General features: G+C 36.1%; 2 protein-coding genes across 3 annotated transcripts; both read right to left on the bottom strand.

Moving 5' to 3' along the window:
• Positions 1-485: 485 nt before the first annotated feature.
• LOC120080781 (pyruvate dehydrogenase E1 component subunit alpha, mitochondrial) lies at positions 486-3,659 on the bottom strand. The gene is made up of 8 exons (XM_039035408.1): positions 2,805-3,659; positions 2,526-2,605; positions 2,204-2,281; positions 1,437-1,532; positions 1,265-1,336; positions 1,107-1,160; positions 930-995; positions 486-827 (listed from the first exon to the last, which is right to left on the bottom strand). The coding sequence occupies exons 1-8, from the start codon at positions 3,481-3,483 to the stop codon at positions 783-785; spliced, it is 1,170 nt and encodes a 389-aa protein (XP_038891336.1). The 5' UTR covers positions 3,484-3,659; the 3' UTR covers positions 486-782.
• A 1,583-nt stretch (positions 3,660-5,242) lies between these two features.
• On the bottom strand, positions 5,243-16,388 carry LOC120081162 (paired amphipathic helix protein Sin3-like 4). 2 transcript variants are annotated; one of them, XM_039035844.1, is made up of 25 exons: positions 16,009-16,388; positions 15,860-15,891; positions 15,602-15,743; positions 14,905-15,060; positions 14,571-14,757; positions 14,393-14,491; positions 14,078-14,242; positions 13,625-13,976; positions 13,258-13,394; positions 12,039-12,114; positions 11,930-11,959; positions 11,522-11,808; positions 11,266-11,420; positions 10,909-11,036; positions 10,537-10,791; positions 9,395-10,084; positions 9,209-9,279; positions 7,486-8,124; positions 7,265-7,365; positions 7,030-7,168; positions 6,768-6,920; positions 6,501-6,664; positions 6,310-6,421; positions 5,925-6,120; positions 5,243-5,681 (listed from the first exon to the last, which is right to left on the bottom strand). In XM_039035844.1, the coding sequence occupies exons 3-24, from the start codon at positions 15,673-15,675 to the stop codon at positions 5,962-5,964; spliced, it is 4,329 nt and encodes a 1,442-aa protein (XP_038891772.1). In that variant the 5' UTR covers positions 15,676-15,743; positions 15,860-15,891; positions 16,009-16,388; the 3' UTR covers positions 5,243-5,681; positions 5,925-5,961. The 2 variants fall into 2 exon arrangements, with proteins under 2 accessions (XP_038891772.1, XP_038891773.1); XM_039035845.1 differs by lacking the exons at positions 15,860-15,891; positions 16,009-16,388 and having other exon boundaries at positions 15,582-15,718.
• Between the last annotated feature and the right edge of the window lie 275 nt (positions 16,389-16,663).

The following is a 16,663-nucleotide window of genomic DNA, read 5'->3' as shown; positions in this document are numbered from 1 at the left end:
GGAGAGAGAAAGATCAAAGAATGTTAATTTAATTGTATCGATAATCTGAAAAGTCCAACTTTAATTAATTAGACATAATTGCTAACTGAGATATTTAATTACATAAAATTAATATTGAATCAATACTTATAACGGTTGATTTGATATTTAATACATTGGTAGTCATAAAGAGTTGGTAGATATCAGTCTTGAATGCCAATGTACATTCAAATATTTATCTATTTGATTAACAAATAAAGATTTTAACCCTTTTAAATAAGTGTTGTCAATACAAGAATCACACGAATAGTATTTTTTTATATTTAATCAATTTTTCTATGATATAACGAAAACATAGAGTTATTCTATAAAACAGAGTTATTCAATGTATATTGTACACATTAAAATTTCCTAAAATTGTTTTCAAAATCCAAACAACGTTTTGAATATAAGACTAATCCAAACCAAAACTTTGGAAATCAAATTAAAACCATTCTAATGCATAATGAATGGGCAATTCTCCCATGAAGAACTATATTATGATTATATCCAAGTATTGTAACATTTCCTTTCATCATATATTCAGAAACCTTAAAATTACCAAACTTGTATTTCAAATTATCCAAGCATATACAACCAGAGACTGGTTTCCATGAACATGGAAAAGAGAGCTGCTTCTGTCAAAGTCAAAAAAGAAAACATGTTTGTTATTCTGGTTTTTTTCCCATAAGGTTTCGGTTTCATAGGTATACTGCCTTCGTGTGAAAAGGTTGTCTATACAATGCCAACTCTTGTCTGCTTGCTTATGGAAGAACACCCCTGATTTCTTTTCGGTCTGCTCCGAACGACTGTAAAGACAAAGGATAAAGCCATCTGGGTATCTAAATTCCATTCTAATGATTTGGATTTCCTTTTCATTATCTTCATTGATAAGAGATGGAATACATTACCTCAGCTCCAAATCCTTTCACGTACACATTCGAGAAAAGTTCCGAAGGATCTGGCATTGGACTTCCCTGGAAACACAAACGAGATAGTGATGAACAAAGTAGGATCACTATGGGTCAAGGATATAAACCATAGTTCTAAATTCCAAAGCTTGCTAAATAAAAATTGCACCATCTCACCTTGGCTTGAGCAATGGCTTCATCTACTTCTTTTCTCATTTCCTTCTCAATATCCTGACGATCCAAAACAATTTTTCCTTTTTCCTTAGTCTATCCTTTTCTTTTCTCTTTGGAACTAAATCTAAAACAATCAACGCATCACTGAAAGTTAAAGATACCTTCAGATCCTTTTCAGTGGCTATCTCATGAGATAATAACAGTTTTCTAATCCTTTCAATTGGATCACGCTCCTGATAGGTCATCAGAAAATTTATTCAAAAATCAGAATAAATAAGTTATGAAGCCGGGACAAATTCATTACGGAAGATGAATGCGAAGGTGAAAATAGACCTGTCTCACACCACTAATCTCATCACGTGTGCGGTAGGTACTTCCAGGATCAGACATGGAATGACCGTGGTACCTGTAAGTGTCCATCTCGAGAATCTGAAATCGAATGTCAAGAGAGATCAACTAAGTCGAAGGATAACAAAGCAAGCAGTGTCCAACAGACTAAGCCTTGTACATCATCACCACAGAAAGTGATAGTGCTTACTTCAAAACACTCGCACTTGTAATGATGTTTTATTTCTAGTGTGAGCTTTCAATACAGGAAGAAACTGTTTCTAAAATAAAGTGAAACAAAGCCTCTCCCATTTGGGCATGGCGCTGAAGTACTGCAGGTTCAGAAGTTCACAGCACTACCTCATGGGCGGCCATAGTTTAACACACAGTACAAGAGAATTATTACATAATTAACCAGGTTTTAACATCTTAATGACTAGCAAATTAGTATTTTGAGTAGCCTGAAGTTCATGTCACGATGTTCAACACAATCTTAATCTATTGCCTCACTTTCCCAAAATTGGCCCAATATCTATCTGTTCTCAAATGTTTGAAACGATTGACAGAGTGGACAGGGAAGATGCAGAAGCCAATTATTCATCTCTTAACATTGGAAAATGAATTAAAAAGTAACAAGTACAGGGAACTATCAGGCAATGCCGTGTTTTATTCGTTTGAATCAAAGACCACACATTCCTAGACAGAAATGTGTTTCAAACAAATGCAATGCACATCTCTGGTATCATATTAAAAACTAAGAAAGATAAACTCACAATGGGTCCATTCTTTAAGGCATGATCCTTTGCAAACTTGCAAGCTTGCTTAACTGCTAGAGCATCCATGCCATCTACCTATAGAAAAAGTAAGAAATAGTTGCCTGTTTAAAGAAGGGGAAAAGAAGTGATCTAGATATCAAACAAGCTAAGCTTGAAAAACAGTACAAAACAGATGTAAGAACGATAGCAAATCAACTAATTCAATTAATGTTGAATAATTCAACAAGGGGAAAAGGGAAAGAGAATAAATATAGTAGAAAAGCTATAACATTAGGAACTACAACTCCCAATTCTCATCTAATTAAAATGAAAATGCTACCTTCAGTCCAGGAACATAGTCACCACGCTTGTAATAGGCTGGACTCTTGGCTGCTCTCCACTCTGCAGTTCCCATACCATCTGTATCAACAAAAAACAATCAATATTAGCTCACTGATCAATATGTCTGTTCATTAAGCTATAGTTATAAATTATCTTAATCTCGTTATTCATACTGCATATTGTCATGCTAACAAACATTTAAACATTATCAGTTGTTTATAGCAGATTATAGAAGCACAGGTACTGATTATATTGACAAAAACTCACAATTACTTACAATGATTATTCTCACAGACCAAAATTACAGGCAAATCCCAAAGCGCGGACATATTGAGCGCCTCGAACAATTGGCCCTGATTTGCCGCACCGTCGCCGTAAAGAGCAAAGGTCACGGTGCCCTCCTTCGAGTACTTCTGAGCAAAAGCCAAGCCACATCCCAAAGGTACCTGAGCTCCCACAATTCCGTGGCCGCCATAGAATCCAGCGTCCTTTTTATAGAAATGCATCGAACCCCCTTTTCCTTTGGAGCACCCAGCTTGGCGGCCCATGAGCTCAGCGAATGCCTCCAGAAGCGTTCCCCCACGGCCGAGGAAGGTGCAGTGATCCCTATATGCGGTGATAATGGCGTCCTTCTTGGTGATTGCAGCCTCCATTCCAACAGCCACGGCTTCCTGACCATCGTAGAGATGGCAAAATCCTCGAATCAATTTGGCTTTATAAAGTGAGTCGGCGGCAATCTCCATGCGTCGCATAAGCGCCATTTCGCGAAAGAAAGTAAGTAACTCCTTGGGACTGGTGTCGACGGAACGCGACGGTGGCTCGCATTTGTGAGCGGTGAAAGGGACAGAAGTTTGGATTGTGAGGTCGGCAGAGACATCGGCGGCAGATGAGAGGAGACGAAAGGAAGAAGAGAAAGGTTTGAGAAAGGAGGAAGAAGGAATACGAGAAAGAGACATGGCGACGGTGGTAGTACGGTAACTGTACTGTGATGGTGGTGACCGGCGGGAGGTGGGAATATTAAAAATATGTGAAGGAGAAAGATAATATAAAATTGGAAAAAAAAAAAAAGAAAAGAAAGAAGAAGAAAGAAGCGGCTGTTCAAGAAGTGATGAGTCGGCGGGATGTGTCCCTATAACGTTAATTTGGCCTTTTCTTAATTTATTTTATTTTACAATTTTAGAATCAACAACACGATCGAATAATTTGGAAAGATCATAAAGTATCAAGTTATTGGAACCTCAATCTGTCATCTACGATTTAATTTTCTTCTCTTCTTTTGATTTTGTCAAAGTAGTTGAATATAATGTTGAGGAGGTCAATGACTGCTTCTTAGATTACTGAGGTTAAGTCCAATATTGCTTATTTTGTTAATTATTTTGGTTTTTTTAATATTTTTAAGTTTGGAAGATAGGTGTAGTTCGACTCCGAGTTAGTCGCCTCCTTGAGTTGAGCATTAATGAATTTCTTTTTGAGAAAAAGAAAAAAGAAAAAAGTGTAGATTAATTTTTGTAGTGAAAGTTAAAATCCCTCTCCCTCCTAAAGGTAAAATACCTTTTTGGTCCTTGAAATTTGTATACAATTTCTATTTGATTTTTAGAGTTTAAAATATAACACTTTTAACACTTAAAGATTTTATTCCTAAATTTTAAATATTATATTTTTATCTATGACTTTCTAACTTAATTTTCATTTGATACATATGCTTCATGATTTTATATTTTTACCACTCAGATTTTAGTAATATCTACTTCTTTATTGTTAATTTTTTTATCAATTAGTTTAGAATAATTAAATTACTTTTCATTAACTTTTAGTCTTCATTAAAATTAATTTTAAGAATTCACATCATAAGTATTTTAAATTAATTAATTGAAAGTTAACATCAAAAACCAAAAGCAAACGTTAGTTAATCATAGATAAAAGTGTAAAATCTAGAAATCTAACAATCAAATGAAAACTAAAACTAATATTTAAGAAAAAAAATATAACTTTATGAATCCTAGAAAATTAAATGCTCAGAACTTGAAAATATAATACTTTAACATTTATAAACCAAATAAAAACAATATACAAAACTTAGAAACTAAAAATGCATCTTCGCCATGAAAAAGCCAAACAAGATAATTGAAAAAAAAAAGTATCTAACCCCTATATTTTTATTTTATTCCTTGACGATGTGTAAAATATATTCTTTGACAATGTGTAGAATGGAAGAATCGATCCCATATGAGTTGAATCAAGAGAAATAGTTGGTATTTCCTTAATTGTCTTAGTTGTGTCTAAATTACTTTTTTTTTTTTTTTTTTGAAGTACATATTTAATTAAGTTAACCAGAAGATTACAATTTGTACTTTTCAGGAGATAATATTCAAATTGGATTGATTAGTTATTACTTTGAAGACACAATCAGGAGAAGGAAGTCCAAATTTGGTAAGAAAATCAAAGATAAATTTTTTTTTTTCCTTTTCTTTGAGAAAAAAATTACATATGGTTCGAGAAAGTGCATCTTCATTCCCAAACTTCTTTCATTTATTATAATCGTTTTGTTAACACTTAGAATTGTATCTAATGAAGTCTACCAATTCAGAGACTATTACATTCTACATAATTGATTTCACTTTCTCACCTCTTGCACGTCTGTTATTTGAATTTTGAGGTAGGGTTCCATGGATGGAAACTAAAATTGCAGGTTACATGAAGAGAAACTCAGATGGAGGAAGAAGACAAAGGATATGGGTTTATTTTGGTACTCTTATAATTGAAAAGGAAGTACAAGAACTAACTACAATGACTACAATAAATAAAAGAAAAAAGAATGGTTTTCAGGGGATGGGCAGAAAACATAAGAGAGGTCAGGGATTTGAAACTTTAGAGATATTTTCCTATTTGCGAAGCAGGAAAAATAAGAGAGATCGTATACCCAAAGTAGAGTCTTTACATCATAAAAATTTACCCTATTTACAGAAACGTGGCTCAGTGAGCCACTAACTCAGTAAATGCAATAACCATCGAGCTATATCTCCTCCCAATGCCTTATTTTCATGGTGAGGCTCAGATATAAATAAGAATACAGTAAAGGTAATGCAAAATACCCGCTTCACTATGCCCCAAACTTTGCATTTTTCAGGTTTTCCAGTGCCTCCGTTAAAAGTTACTGTATAAACAAACACATAATACACACAAATTATCTGCTTCCTTTCCATATAATGATAATCGTTATATGCATGTTCATGTTAAGTTCTCTCTCAAAAGCATTGTTTCATATACAACTTGGCAAATTGTCGTGCATTGGTTAGATTTCGATTTTTTGAATAAATGCAGATGCAGGTATGAATGCAGGTATGAATACAGGTATGACATGGTTAAAAAGTTACGGCTGCTAAGGACTTGGGCTCACCATATTTACTTCAAACTCAACTTGATGGTTTGGTGTATCATGAGTTCTCAAGTAGCTTGTGGAACTTCTGTACCCTCCTACTTGAATCGCCACTAGAAGACCTTGACTGATTGTGGCATGAGCTATTTCCATGCAAACGTTTCCTTTTGCTATTTCTACGAAATAAAAAGTCCTCCGTATCTAAAACGTACGAAACCTATACCAATGAAAGCAAGCTGATCAGCAAAAAGTTGACATCAGGTTACAAAGGCAAAGTAAGTAGTATCTAATATATTGTTTTCATGAACAATGCAAGCAAATGTATGGTCCTCCATGGATACAGTTTTTTTAAGAAGGGACAGAAAGGAATTTCAAATAACAAAAGGAATTTCAAAATAACAATTACCTTTGACGAATTGCAAGCAATTTTACACTCCAGACCATTAACAATTTTAAGTCCTTCCAAAGCATGGCATGCGGCAGAATTCTCATCGCCACAGGCATATTTACGTTTGTTTCTGTAAGAACCATGGGATTTGATGACAAGGCAAACTAACTGAGGAAAATTGAATTGCTATGCTTCAACAATCTTAATACCTCTTCAAGAAGATCCCTGACTTCACCTTCTTCTCAGGGAGAACTGAAAAGAAGTCATTGTGCAGATAAGACGAGAAAATGGGGTCCATGGAAACAGCAGTTACTTCAGGCTTATCATAGCCATAGTCCATAAGCTGAATAGAAAGATGAGTAGGAGTGGATGACTGCAAGATAGATTTAACGATCAGTTTCAAGAATTTAATACCAAGTTCAGGTTTGGCTACCAGAATAATGAAAGTAACAAGGCAAATGCACTAAAAAGCATACTCGTTCTATCCGATAGATATTCTCATCATGAAGAAGTACACGAGCATTTTCATGATAAACTGCATCAACAAATCTTCCCATTTTTCTTGATTTTTCGTAAGCATATAGTTGGAGAAGTTTGTTATCCATCTCATCAGAGGAAACTGTTTGAAGCTGACACATTATACACTTGGATTGATCAGTACATCCAACAAGAAACTGCAAAGGTATTTTTATAGAAAAGTACAACATCAGCCGAGAAAGAAAGCCACAGGTATCTTACCTGTTTGACAAGTTTATAAATTAGTTTGTCCAATGTGAATAGAACATATGACTGGGTTCCAATAGTGGCTCGGCAATCATCCTCAAATTTCGTGTTATCAGAGGAACCGTCCAGTAGACTATAAAGTGCATTCATGAACCTAGCTCACAAAGAAGGGTATATCTTAATTAATATTGCACTGCCATCATATAGCTACTAGGGAAGAAGGCCAAGAACCTAGAAAGTGCATACATACCTGGCATAAAGATCCGTGGGGGTTGTATCATTTGAGGCCCTCCATTTCCTCTCTGAGGATGAAGAGTTAATCTTTGCAGATTGTATTCTTTCATACAGTGTCTGAGAACGTGAAATAAATAAAATATTAGTTTCATTGAAAAAATGTGTGCATAAAAAAGGGGGGAAAAGAACTCTTTTATGTTCCTATCTTAATAAGTATACTCCTATAATGAACCTTACTTGGTGGAGCCTAAAAAGCACATAAAAAGAGTCGTTTCCATAAAATACATGAGACTCCTTTCCATCTTCATGCAACAAGGGAGGAACATGCTTGGCAAGAGGCTTTACAGTTAATAGAAAGCGTTCAGAGAATGGTATAGATGTTCCATCTCCTTCTACATCATGGGCATCGGCCATCCCTTCTGCCTCACCTTCACTCTCAGCCTTATTATCATCATGTTCTCCATCATCATGATCTTCACGAGAACAATCCTCTCCATCACCGGAATCACTTGCAGAAACATCGCCATTCTCAGAGGCATTTTCGCTATCCTCTGATGACCTTTGAGCACTTTCCTCCCCTTCATCATCAGCATCAGCATCATTTTCTCCACCAGCCTCTCTGCAACATAATTCTTCCTCTCCTCGGGTGCTTGGATATTGCCTGCCAGCAACACCTTCCTTCACTTTTGGCAAAGCTTTCAACTCTCCGTCGTAATTGGCAAAGTTATCTTCTTCGAAATCTCCGTTAGGAGATAATTCACCCTCTTCCCTTTCTATCTTCAAGTGTCTGACAGACTCTTCAGCATATCTATGGCCTTTTGTGCCATCTGCCACTGTGCCATTTGCAGTTAGAATCTGTCTTGTAGAACCACCAACCTGTAAAAGGTTCAGATCCATTAGAAGACAATATCATCATTATTCAATTCAAACTCATAATGCACAAACTACATCCAGTAATATAACCAAGATTATGCAATGACCGGTCACCAAACTGTAAATGGGTAGAGCATTTACTCTTATTGCCTAATTGTTGATCTCTTGAAAATCAATATCAGCTTCCATAATAAAATGGCAAGATGTAAAAGGTGCCAAAAATCCAACCAAAAACCACTTACACATCTCTGTCAATCAAAATCACGTTGATCACAATTTTACAATCTGCATACCCACGCAGATGGTAAAAATTAAGATCAACAGAAAAGGCACAATACTTCACAAAAACTAAGCCACGACACTTCCTCCACTGTTTTGCATCTTCCAGTCTTTTCTTTATGGATTCCCTCAACTTCATTATTTGACATTTTCACTCTCGTTCTCTCTCTCTCTGTCTCATGAATTCAACCCCTGTTTTTTCTCATCTTCTCTCTCCCATGAATTTAAACCACCATAAACTTCTTTACTAATGCTCAACATGCCTAGAACTACATTGGTAAGTCTTTAACAAAATGGAATTCAGCCAAGCCTAAAACCAAGTCTTTAATAGGGAGGCAAATGGTTTCATTATCATCCTCATCATACATTTTAACGGTTGTCCTCGAAGGGACATCACTCATCTTTGTGGACCTGATGCACCAGATGGCTTTAAAGGTAGAAAAAGTTTGGATAGTTCTTTTGTTTATAGTATGCAACACTTGGTTTCTTGGTGGAGTTCAAGTCACAAAGATTTATGGTGTTATAGTCGTCCCTTGTTTATTAAAAACTGAAAGGCTTTTTTGTGAGTTTCTTCTTTTGCTTGGGGAGAAGTTCTCTCCATCTCTTGCCCTTAAGTTGTTGTGTTGATATGAATATAATTTTTCTGTTTCATATCACACACACGCACCCAAAAAATAATAATAATAATAAATAATAATAATAATCAAGAATTTCATCCAATGCCATCAGTTGATTGTTTGAGAATATTTTATAATCTCAACAACGAAGGGATTCCAATGGGAAAGGTTTATGACCCACTCAGTCATACCTCTGAAGAAGGTAACTCAACTCCATTTTCAACGGCACCATTTCCAAGTCGTGAAGGAGTAGTGCTCAATCCTTGACAAACAAACAAAAGTGCCCGTCAGAATGTAAAATCATGCAGGAAAGGAAAAAGATCAAACTGTAGAAAAGAGAAAGTGAAAAATACAATTTTGAGAACAAGTTTAGCAACCTGATGTGTTTTCTACATTAGTTTTCCCATTACTTTGCTCAGCTGCAGTTGCAAGGGATACATTTGAATTGACAAAGCATTCGGTAGAATTGTCTTGTTTACTTACTCCCGACAATTCATCAGTCACTGGTGCATTATCCTGAATTTTAGCGTGTTGGGAAATACTGCAGAAAGGATCTCCTTTCCGTGCTATACGATCTGCATCATGGAAACTATCTTCTTTGACTCCATTGTCCCCATTCAAAGGCCAAGTCCTGCAAGAACTAGATTGTTCAGGTGGAATACTTTCATCTCCATTTCTAGAAGAATTCAATTGTTTTGGGTGCATCATAGTGGCACCCCCACCAGGACTTCCATCGCTCTCCACCACAGTAGCACTCTTGGTAGGATGAGTCTTTGCCTTAATAACATCTTCAGTGTCCTCAGCACCATGAGGTCGGGAAGGAACACCAAGCATGGGCTCTAGGAAGGTTGTCCATACCTTCATAACCTTATCTAATTGTTCTGTTGAGCAAACTTCTCCACAGGAATATTTGATTAGCTGATATAGATCTTCATGAAGCTCTGGATCAGGATACTCAAATTCCAAATTTGGAATTATGGGTCGTCTATTTCCAGCAGCAATAGCAAGCAACACATCATCTTCCTTCCGCTTCTTCTCACTGATCTCTTTGATCTCTGCCAACAAGGCTGTAAAAATAATAATAAAAAAAAATGCCAATGAGAAAGCACCATAAAATTTGACAGCTTCAAAGTGCTGTTATGGTCAGATAACAATAAATAATCAATATAATGAGTTTTTAAATGCTATCTACCTGGCTGGACTTTATCTCCAAATAATAGAGAGGCAGAAATCATTCAAGTAAAAGTAAAATGAGGCATATCTAGTTTTTGCTTATACAAAAAAGGGTGAATCTGATAATTAAATGATGACCCATTGCATGGGAGGACAGAAAAAGCAAAAGGCAAGTAAAATGTTAGACATGCCCTAACCAATCGACTATGTTGTGCCATCTAAATATCTGAATAAAATATGAAAGCCAATATAATTGCATATTTATGATCCCAAAAGCTAGGTGCAACACTCACAGAGATTAATGAGCAGCAAAAAAAAATGATGCAATATCGATGTTACAAGTCACCTTTAGTGCTCAAACTTTTTGTGTCTTGCTGCTTGAAGTAGAAGCTACGATGATCAAGTGACTTATGATAGTTCTTAGCATATATTTCAGCCCAAACTTTATTGAAGTCGTAACGACACCGTGCCCATTCTTCCTGTTTCTGCTTCAATCGGGTCAAAATAACCGGCAGAGCAAGAGGCGCATTCTTCCTCAACACATCCATAACATCAAGCCCATGGTCACCATATAACCGTTCGATGCACCTCAGATTTAGAGCTACAGGAAGGACAGGAGTGTAAAGCCCAGGAAGGAAAGGGACTAGGGAGAAAAATGAGATAAAGAACCTTCAGAAAGTCTAGATAAATAAAAACTAAACAGATAGTGACCACTGACCAGTGAGGTGGTCCTCAATTGTGATTGGACAGTCTGTTTTGATCACATTGTTGTTGATCTTTTCAAGGAGTTCTTCAACACGCTTAGTAGTCACATTGACAGACTCCAGCAACATGTCGAGTTCAAACCTGTGAGCATCAGTACAGAACACAAGGATATAAACCATAAATGTGTGCAATATTTAAATCATAGTGTCATTTCCAGCAATACATGGGTAAGTAATGTAGACTTAATAGGAGTGTTAAAAACATTAAATACCATGAGGCTCAAAAGTACATACTAGATATGAATGCCACCTTAAAAATTGAATACAAACGAAAAATATAACAAAAGATTGCAACATAGGTGATCTCTGACCTGTCGTCTTCGCATCGAAAAAGGCTCTCTTCATACTGGTTTTTGCGCATATGTTTAAAGGAGTAATCCTCACTTCCTGAAGTGACAGATACCCAGTGATCATTCAACACTTGATCACCAAGATCTGTTCTTTGGCTGGCTGAAGGTATTGGATACTGTCAGAACAAGAACGTTCGACGTCAGAAAAAATATATATATATATTAAGTCCACAATATCCTACAAAATGCTTATCGAACTCTTGTGAGAAGTGATTACATTTTTTGGCAGAAGGCGGTAACTGGGAGTGCAACGTTCACAGTTGGATAGATCAAGTTCATTTATTGGCTTTGCCAAATACTTGTCTTTGCTAGAAAATACAGACATCCTGTGACCTGCAATATCTTTACTTCCAAATGCAGTGGTCTTTTCAAGTCTATCTCTATCTCGATTTTCACGATCTCTATCTTTAGAAATATCCTCTTTCTCACGGTCACGGTCTCTATCTCTGTCCCTATCCTCCACTTGTACTGTTCTAGGCAAACTTCCTTCATTCCATAATGACTCTGTAATGAGTTTTTAACAAAATTTGTGAACAAATTTACAATCACGATCATTAAGAAGTGTGAAAGATTCAGCCTTCACAATATTAAATTATGGAAAGGAGGAAAGAAAAGGCATGCTTACTTCTACTCATGACACCAGCAAGAAATCCATCTGCAAAACAATACTTGATCAGATTTAATGTTAAACAGTACAACAACCACCATAAAAAGAACAAACTCTAAACAGTTACCATTCCTCTCGCATCGTGTCAAAAATTCATTGAAACCATCCATAAGATCAGAATATCTTCCAAGTAAATCACCCATCTGACAAGTGAAAGAAAGAAATTGTGTCATAAATTTAAAGCACCTGCTAAGTAAAAAAGTTACGTTAGGGAATCTTTTTATATGCTTTAGCACATGTTATGACCCATCTTGAGCTGGGTAGCTACACTCTTCATGAAATTCTCTCTTTCTAGACATCCCCCTCTCAACCATGTTTATAATAATTATTTTGCTCCTACAATTATGAAATCTAAAAAGTGATCACCATATGGTATTAACCATGAAAATAGACCTCCGAGCACTTGAATTCCTAGCAACAATATAAAACTATCCAAGGTTCAAGATAGAAGATTGGGGCAGGGGGGGTTCACTCGGAAGATACTCAAATTCATGGCCGACCACCACTAATATAATCAGGGATTTTTCCTGACCATTACAAAATACCAAAGGTTATAAATCCTTAGTGATACAGGTTACTTCACCCAATCACCCTAAAATGTCTCTACCAGCAGAATTAGAAGACTAATTACAGTTGAGCTTACCAAGGCATTATAGAGACCCCACGATTCCAAAGAAGGTGAGATTTTTTTTTATTTATTCATTATTAACTCATTAAGGCATGACCACAAGAGAAGTAAAGTCCAAAGAAGGGGAAATTTTTTTCTTTTCGTTATTATTAACTCGTAAAGGAATGATAACAAGAGAAGTGATCCAAAGAATATTCCTTAACTTGTCCTTTATCAAAATTGGTCCAATCTGTACTACCAAAATAGGGAAGACTGGGAGCACGTTTTTCTTCCACTGCAAGTTTGGCTCCTCATGATGTTTGCATGCCTCATGACTTAAGGATAGCATGGGTCTAGGATAAAAATGTCAAGAAAGATGTAATGTAACACATTTATAACTTTTTGGACAGTTGCACTTTCAGGAAGCAGCCAAAGGTCATCTAAATGAGTGCATGAAAATCTCAATTATAATAGTGGAGAGAGAATATTAAGTTCTTTCAGGAGCTATCCGGAGACTGGAAAAACACATGGTCTCACACTTAAATTGCTTACATAGTGTACTCTAGTCAAGCAATTTCTTTATTATTCATCAAGCAATTTCATATCGTTTGCATGGTGATCTGCGATTGCAAAAACCATACAACATTATATGGAGAGATGTAAAACAAGGCATACATACCAAACATTGAAGTTCTGCTCTGGTAATTATCTCTTTGCTATAGATATGGAGGCATTTCAAAAATTCCTGGTAATCTTCAGCATTCCGCAACTTCTCTTTGACTCTTTCACAGAAAGCAAACTCCTGGCTGTATAAACCTGCCAAAGTAGAATAAATTAACAAACAAACAAGAAAATAGGTGGAATGAAAGGTAATGGAACGGAAGGGAACAGAATAAAATTCTATTGTCATTAAATTATTAAAAAAGAATGTCCTAAGCATATTGAACGTGTATAACTAAAATAAGAGTCAGAGATTTTATTGAGAATGGAACTATAATGATCAGTGAAGTTATGATTAATGTAATCAACATAATTACAATACTCACTCTTTGCAGAATTTTTATCATCATAAGAAGAGATGGGATGTACGCCAAAATTTTCATCACCTTCTCCACCTGGATGCAATTGCTCTACAGACGAGTCGTCAATCCTACGTGCAGATTTCCTCTTGTGGGAAAACCGATGCATGTTAAAATCCCTCCTTCCATCATGCTCGTATTCTCTGTCAACCCTATCCCGATCATGTTCTCTCCTATCTCTATCGTCTCTTCTTTCCTTTTCCTTATCACCACGCCTACGTTGATCTTTGTCCATTTTCATTAGGGCCCTATCATGGTCTGGTTCCGGACGGTCAACACTGAGGTCACGTTCGGCATGGGACACAATAGTTCGGTCTTTCTGGAGTTATAACATGCAAATTTACTGTTACTACAACAGTCGTCCAAATTTTAATTTAGAGAGAATGTATTTAATATTATAAAGAGGGCGAAGTTTTGTACCCGGTCAACTTGCATTTGCCGCATACTGGGCATGGCAGAATGCCTATCACGAAGCATTAAACCCCTTCCAGAACTGTAGTGAACAGATCCCGTGGCTGAAGAATCTGGAAGAAAATGAGTAAACTCAACAAGCAAGTCTGGGTGTTCTTGGAAAAGTGCAGCAACCTGTAAAAAGTCACCAATAGAAACCATTAACAACCAAAAATGTACAATTTTGATTTGCAAAAGAAGTTCCTGAGAAAAATGCACAATGCAGAACCAAATGCACAAACAAAACAGCATTGCCACAACCAATGATAAAAGCAACACACAAACCTCCTGGTAGACCTCAGTGATGGACTTGTTTTCCTTTCTGTACATATTTAAAATGTCTAGAAATGATTTATAAACATGATCATCGCCTTGAAATCGTGTCTGCATGCATCAAGTTAAACAACTAATTAGTTGTCATTCATAAAAGCAAACATGTTACATGTTGTGCAAACTTTTCAACCTTTATCTTGTTCACAAAATTGATAGCTTCTTCAAACTCAACAGGTTTCTTTTGTGTAGGCTGATCATCCTCCAGTGGGAGAGTGATCTCATATCCTTTGGGCAAGAAAGTATTGAAGCCCAAAATGAGATCTCGATGGCCTTTAAACAAATCTTTTACTCTTGCAATGACTCCCGCAGTATCAATTCTACAATCAAATAAAAAATAAAAATCAACAAATAGCTCCCTCTCACAGATGCCCTTCCCCCAAGGAGAAAACTGTGCTCCTTGGAAAGAAGTCAAAAACCAGAGGAGAGGGGGAAAGGGCCAAATGAAGCATAGACTATGAAAGAACCTTTGGGCCTTGAAATCTTTCATAACTTCAAGGAAGTCTTCATACTGTTGTCTCTTGTCTTGAAATATGTCCTTCACTCTCTTGAGATATACTAGGGCGTCATTAGTGGTTAATTTCTGGGTACTACCTCCTCCCGCCATTTGGGGTTGTGTAGACCTTCAATTTACAACACATATTATACAAATAAGTGCTTCTATGATGAAGTGACAAAATCAGAAACTCTACGGCACTGATTATCAGCGCATCATGCAAAAATTTGAGCGTCCGGATAGATATGCCGAAGTTGGGTTCCATTTAAGACACTCCATTTGTATTCACAAAAAGCATCGAACTTTACAATTAACTACAAAGCCAAGGGAAAAAAAAAACACGAGCAGACAAGAGATCTTTTCCTTCGCGAGTTGAACAAATAAATCCTTTGAAACTCCTCGCAAACCCTAAATACTCATCAAAATTTTGAAAACAAAGAAAATCGTGAAATTTTCTTTTCATAAAAAACTATATTTCATCGGAATTCATGAAGAAAAAATCCAAACCATAACAAAATTAGCAAACGAAAAAGTGATTCAGAAGTTTGATCTCCATGTTCAAAAAAGAAACTTGAGTAATTAAGAACTAGGAGGTAACATACTTAACTAGAATTAAACAAAAACAATAACAATAATAAGGGAAAATACAGAAGGACGATGAGGTTTACGCTTCTGCACGAGTGGAAATCGCAGGTCGTTTAAGTTGAGAGCCCATATAAACGTCGTCTCTGGACCTCTTCATCTCCAACAAGAAACTCCTCCGTCTTCAACAGAAAATCATGCTTCGAACTCAGATTAGAATCGAAATTCCTACACAAGAAGTCGCTCATTCAACAAGAGTAACAATAGAAAAGCAGATCTAAAATACTAAAAATTTAGTAAAACTTTGAAAATAGAAAAACAAAAGCAAAAATTTCCATCCAAACCTCTGCCCAGATCACCTCCCAATATCCAAAATCTGAGAAAAAAACACACACAAAGACATAAAAAAGAAGACAGTGTTACTTATCGCAAACGCAAACACAGAGATGATTCAGAAAAAACTATGAAGATTAGAGAATGAAAAAGAAATTACACATTAAAGGGTGTGAGGTGAAAGATCGTGAAGTGGCTGAATTAGCAGAAAGTCTGAAGCATAAACAAGTCGGAGAAGGAAGAAGAAGAAGAAAGGAAAGGGATAAAATGAAGATGAATAAGGAGGAAAGTATAGAAGGAATATGTGATTCTCTTCTCTTCTTCTCTTACACGACCTTCCACACAGAATACGCAAATGAAAAACCAAAATTCAACTTCTTCTATGTTCTTCTCCTATTTTAGGTTTTTCTCTTTTTTTCCTCTTTTTTTTTTCCTCCTCCGGAAACCGAACAGACCCAGCGCCACACAGAAAGGTGAAGAAAATGCTTGAGAATTTGAGAATTAAAATCAAAAACTACAAACTTAAAAGAAGGAAAAATTAAGTTTTAAAAATGTGAAATATATAAATACAATACACTTCCTGAAACAAAGAGGAAAGTTGGACACTATAATTTGTTTAACCGGTCACACTCCATGGGTTTACCGGCTACAGACCGTTGATTACATCTGAAATTAGGGCTCTATTACATTTCTGCTATGCCTCAGTATAAAAATTAAAATCCAGGGTATTTTCGGTATTTTTACCTCTACATAAGGGCAATTCCGTCTCAATGGATTCACATTTCTAAAAATCAATTTCTTTTAGGGTTAAGTCG

This window comes from Benincasa hispida, chromosome 7 (assembly GCF_009727055.1).
Source record: "Benincasa hispida cultivar B227 chromosome 7, ASM972705v1, whole genome shotgun sequence".
Classification (NCBI taxonomy): domain Eukaryota; kingdom Viridiplantae; phylum Streptophyta; class Magnoliopsida; order Cucurbitales; family Cucurbitaceae; genus Benincasa; species Benincasa hispida.
Note: the sequence above shows the minus strand (reverse complement) of the source record. Positions and strands in the feature narration are given on the sequence as shown.

Bases quoted from the DNA above. Each gene is read 5' to 3' on its own strand.
- LOC120081162 (XM_039035844.1), bottom strand. From the start codon at position 15,675: ATGAAGAGGTCCAGAGACGACGTTTATATGGGCTCTCAACTTAAACGA. The intron at 11,421-11,521 runs GTAATCACTTCT...TTGTTCTGACAG, and splicing joins ACCGCCTTCTGCCAAAAAAT to TATCCAATACCTTCAGCCAG. The intron at 10,085-10,536 runs GTGACTTGTAAC...TTATTTTTACAG, and splicing joins AAAAAGTTTGAGCACTAAAG to CCTTGTTGGCAGAGATCAAA.
- LOC120080781 (XM_039035408.1), bottom strand. From the start codon at position 3,483: ATGTCTCTTTCTCGTATTCCTTCTTCCTCCTTTCTCAAACCTTTCTCT. The intron at 2,282-2,525 runs GTAGCATTTTCA...CTTTTTCTATAG, and splicing joins ACTATGTTCCTGGACTGAAG to GTAGATGGCATGGATGCTCT. The intron at 996-1,106 runs GTGAGATGGTGC...TTGTGTTTCCAG, and splicing joins AAGCCATTGCTCAAGCCAAG to GGAAGTCCAATGCCAGATCC.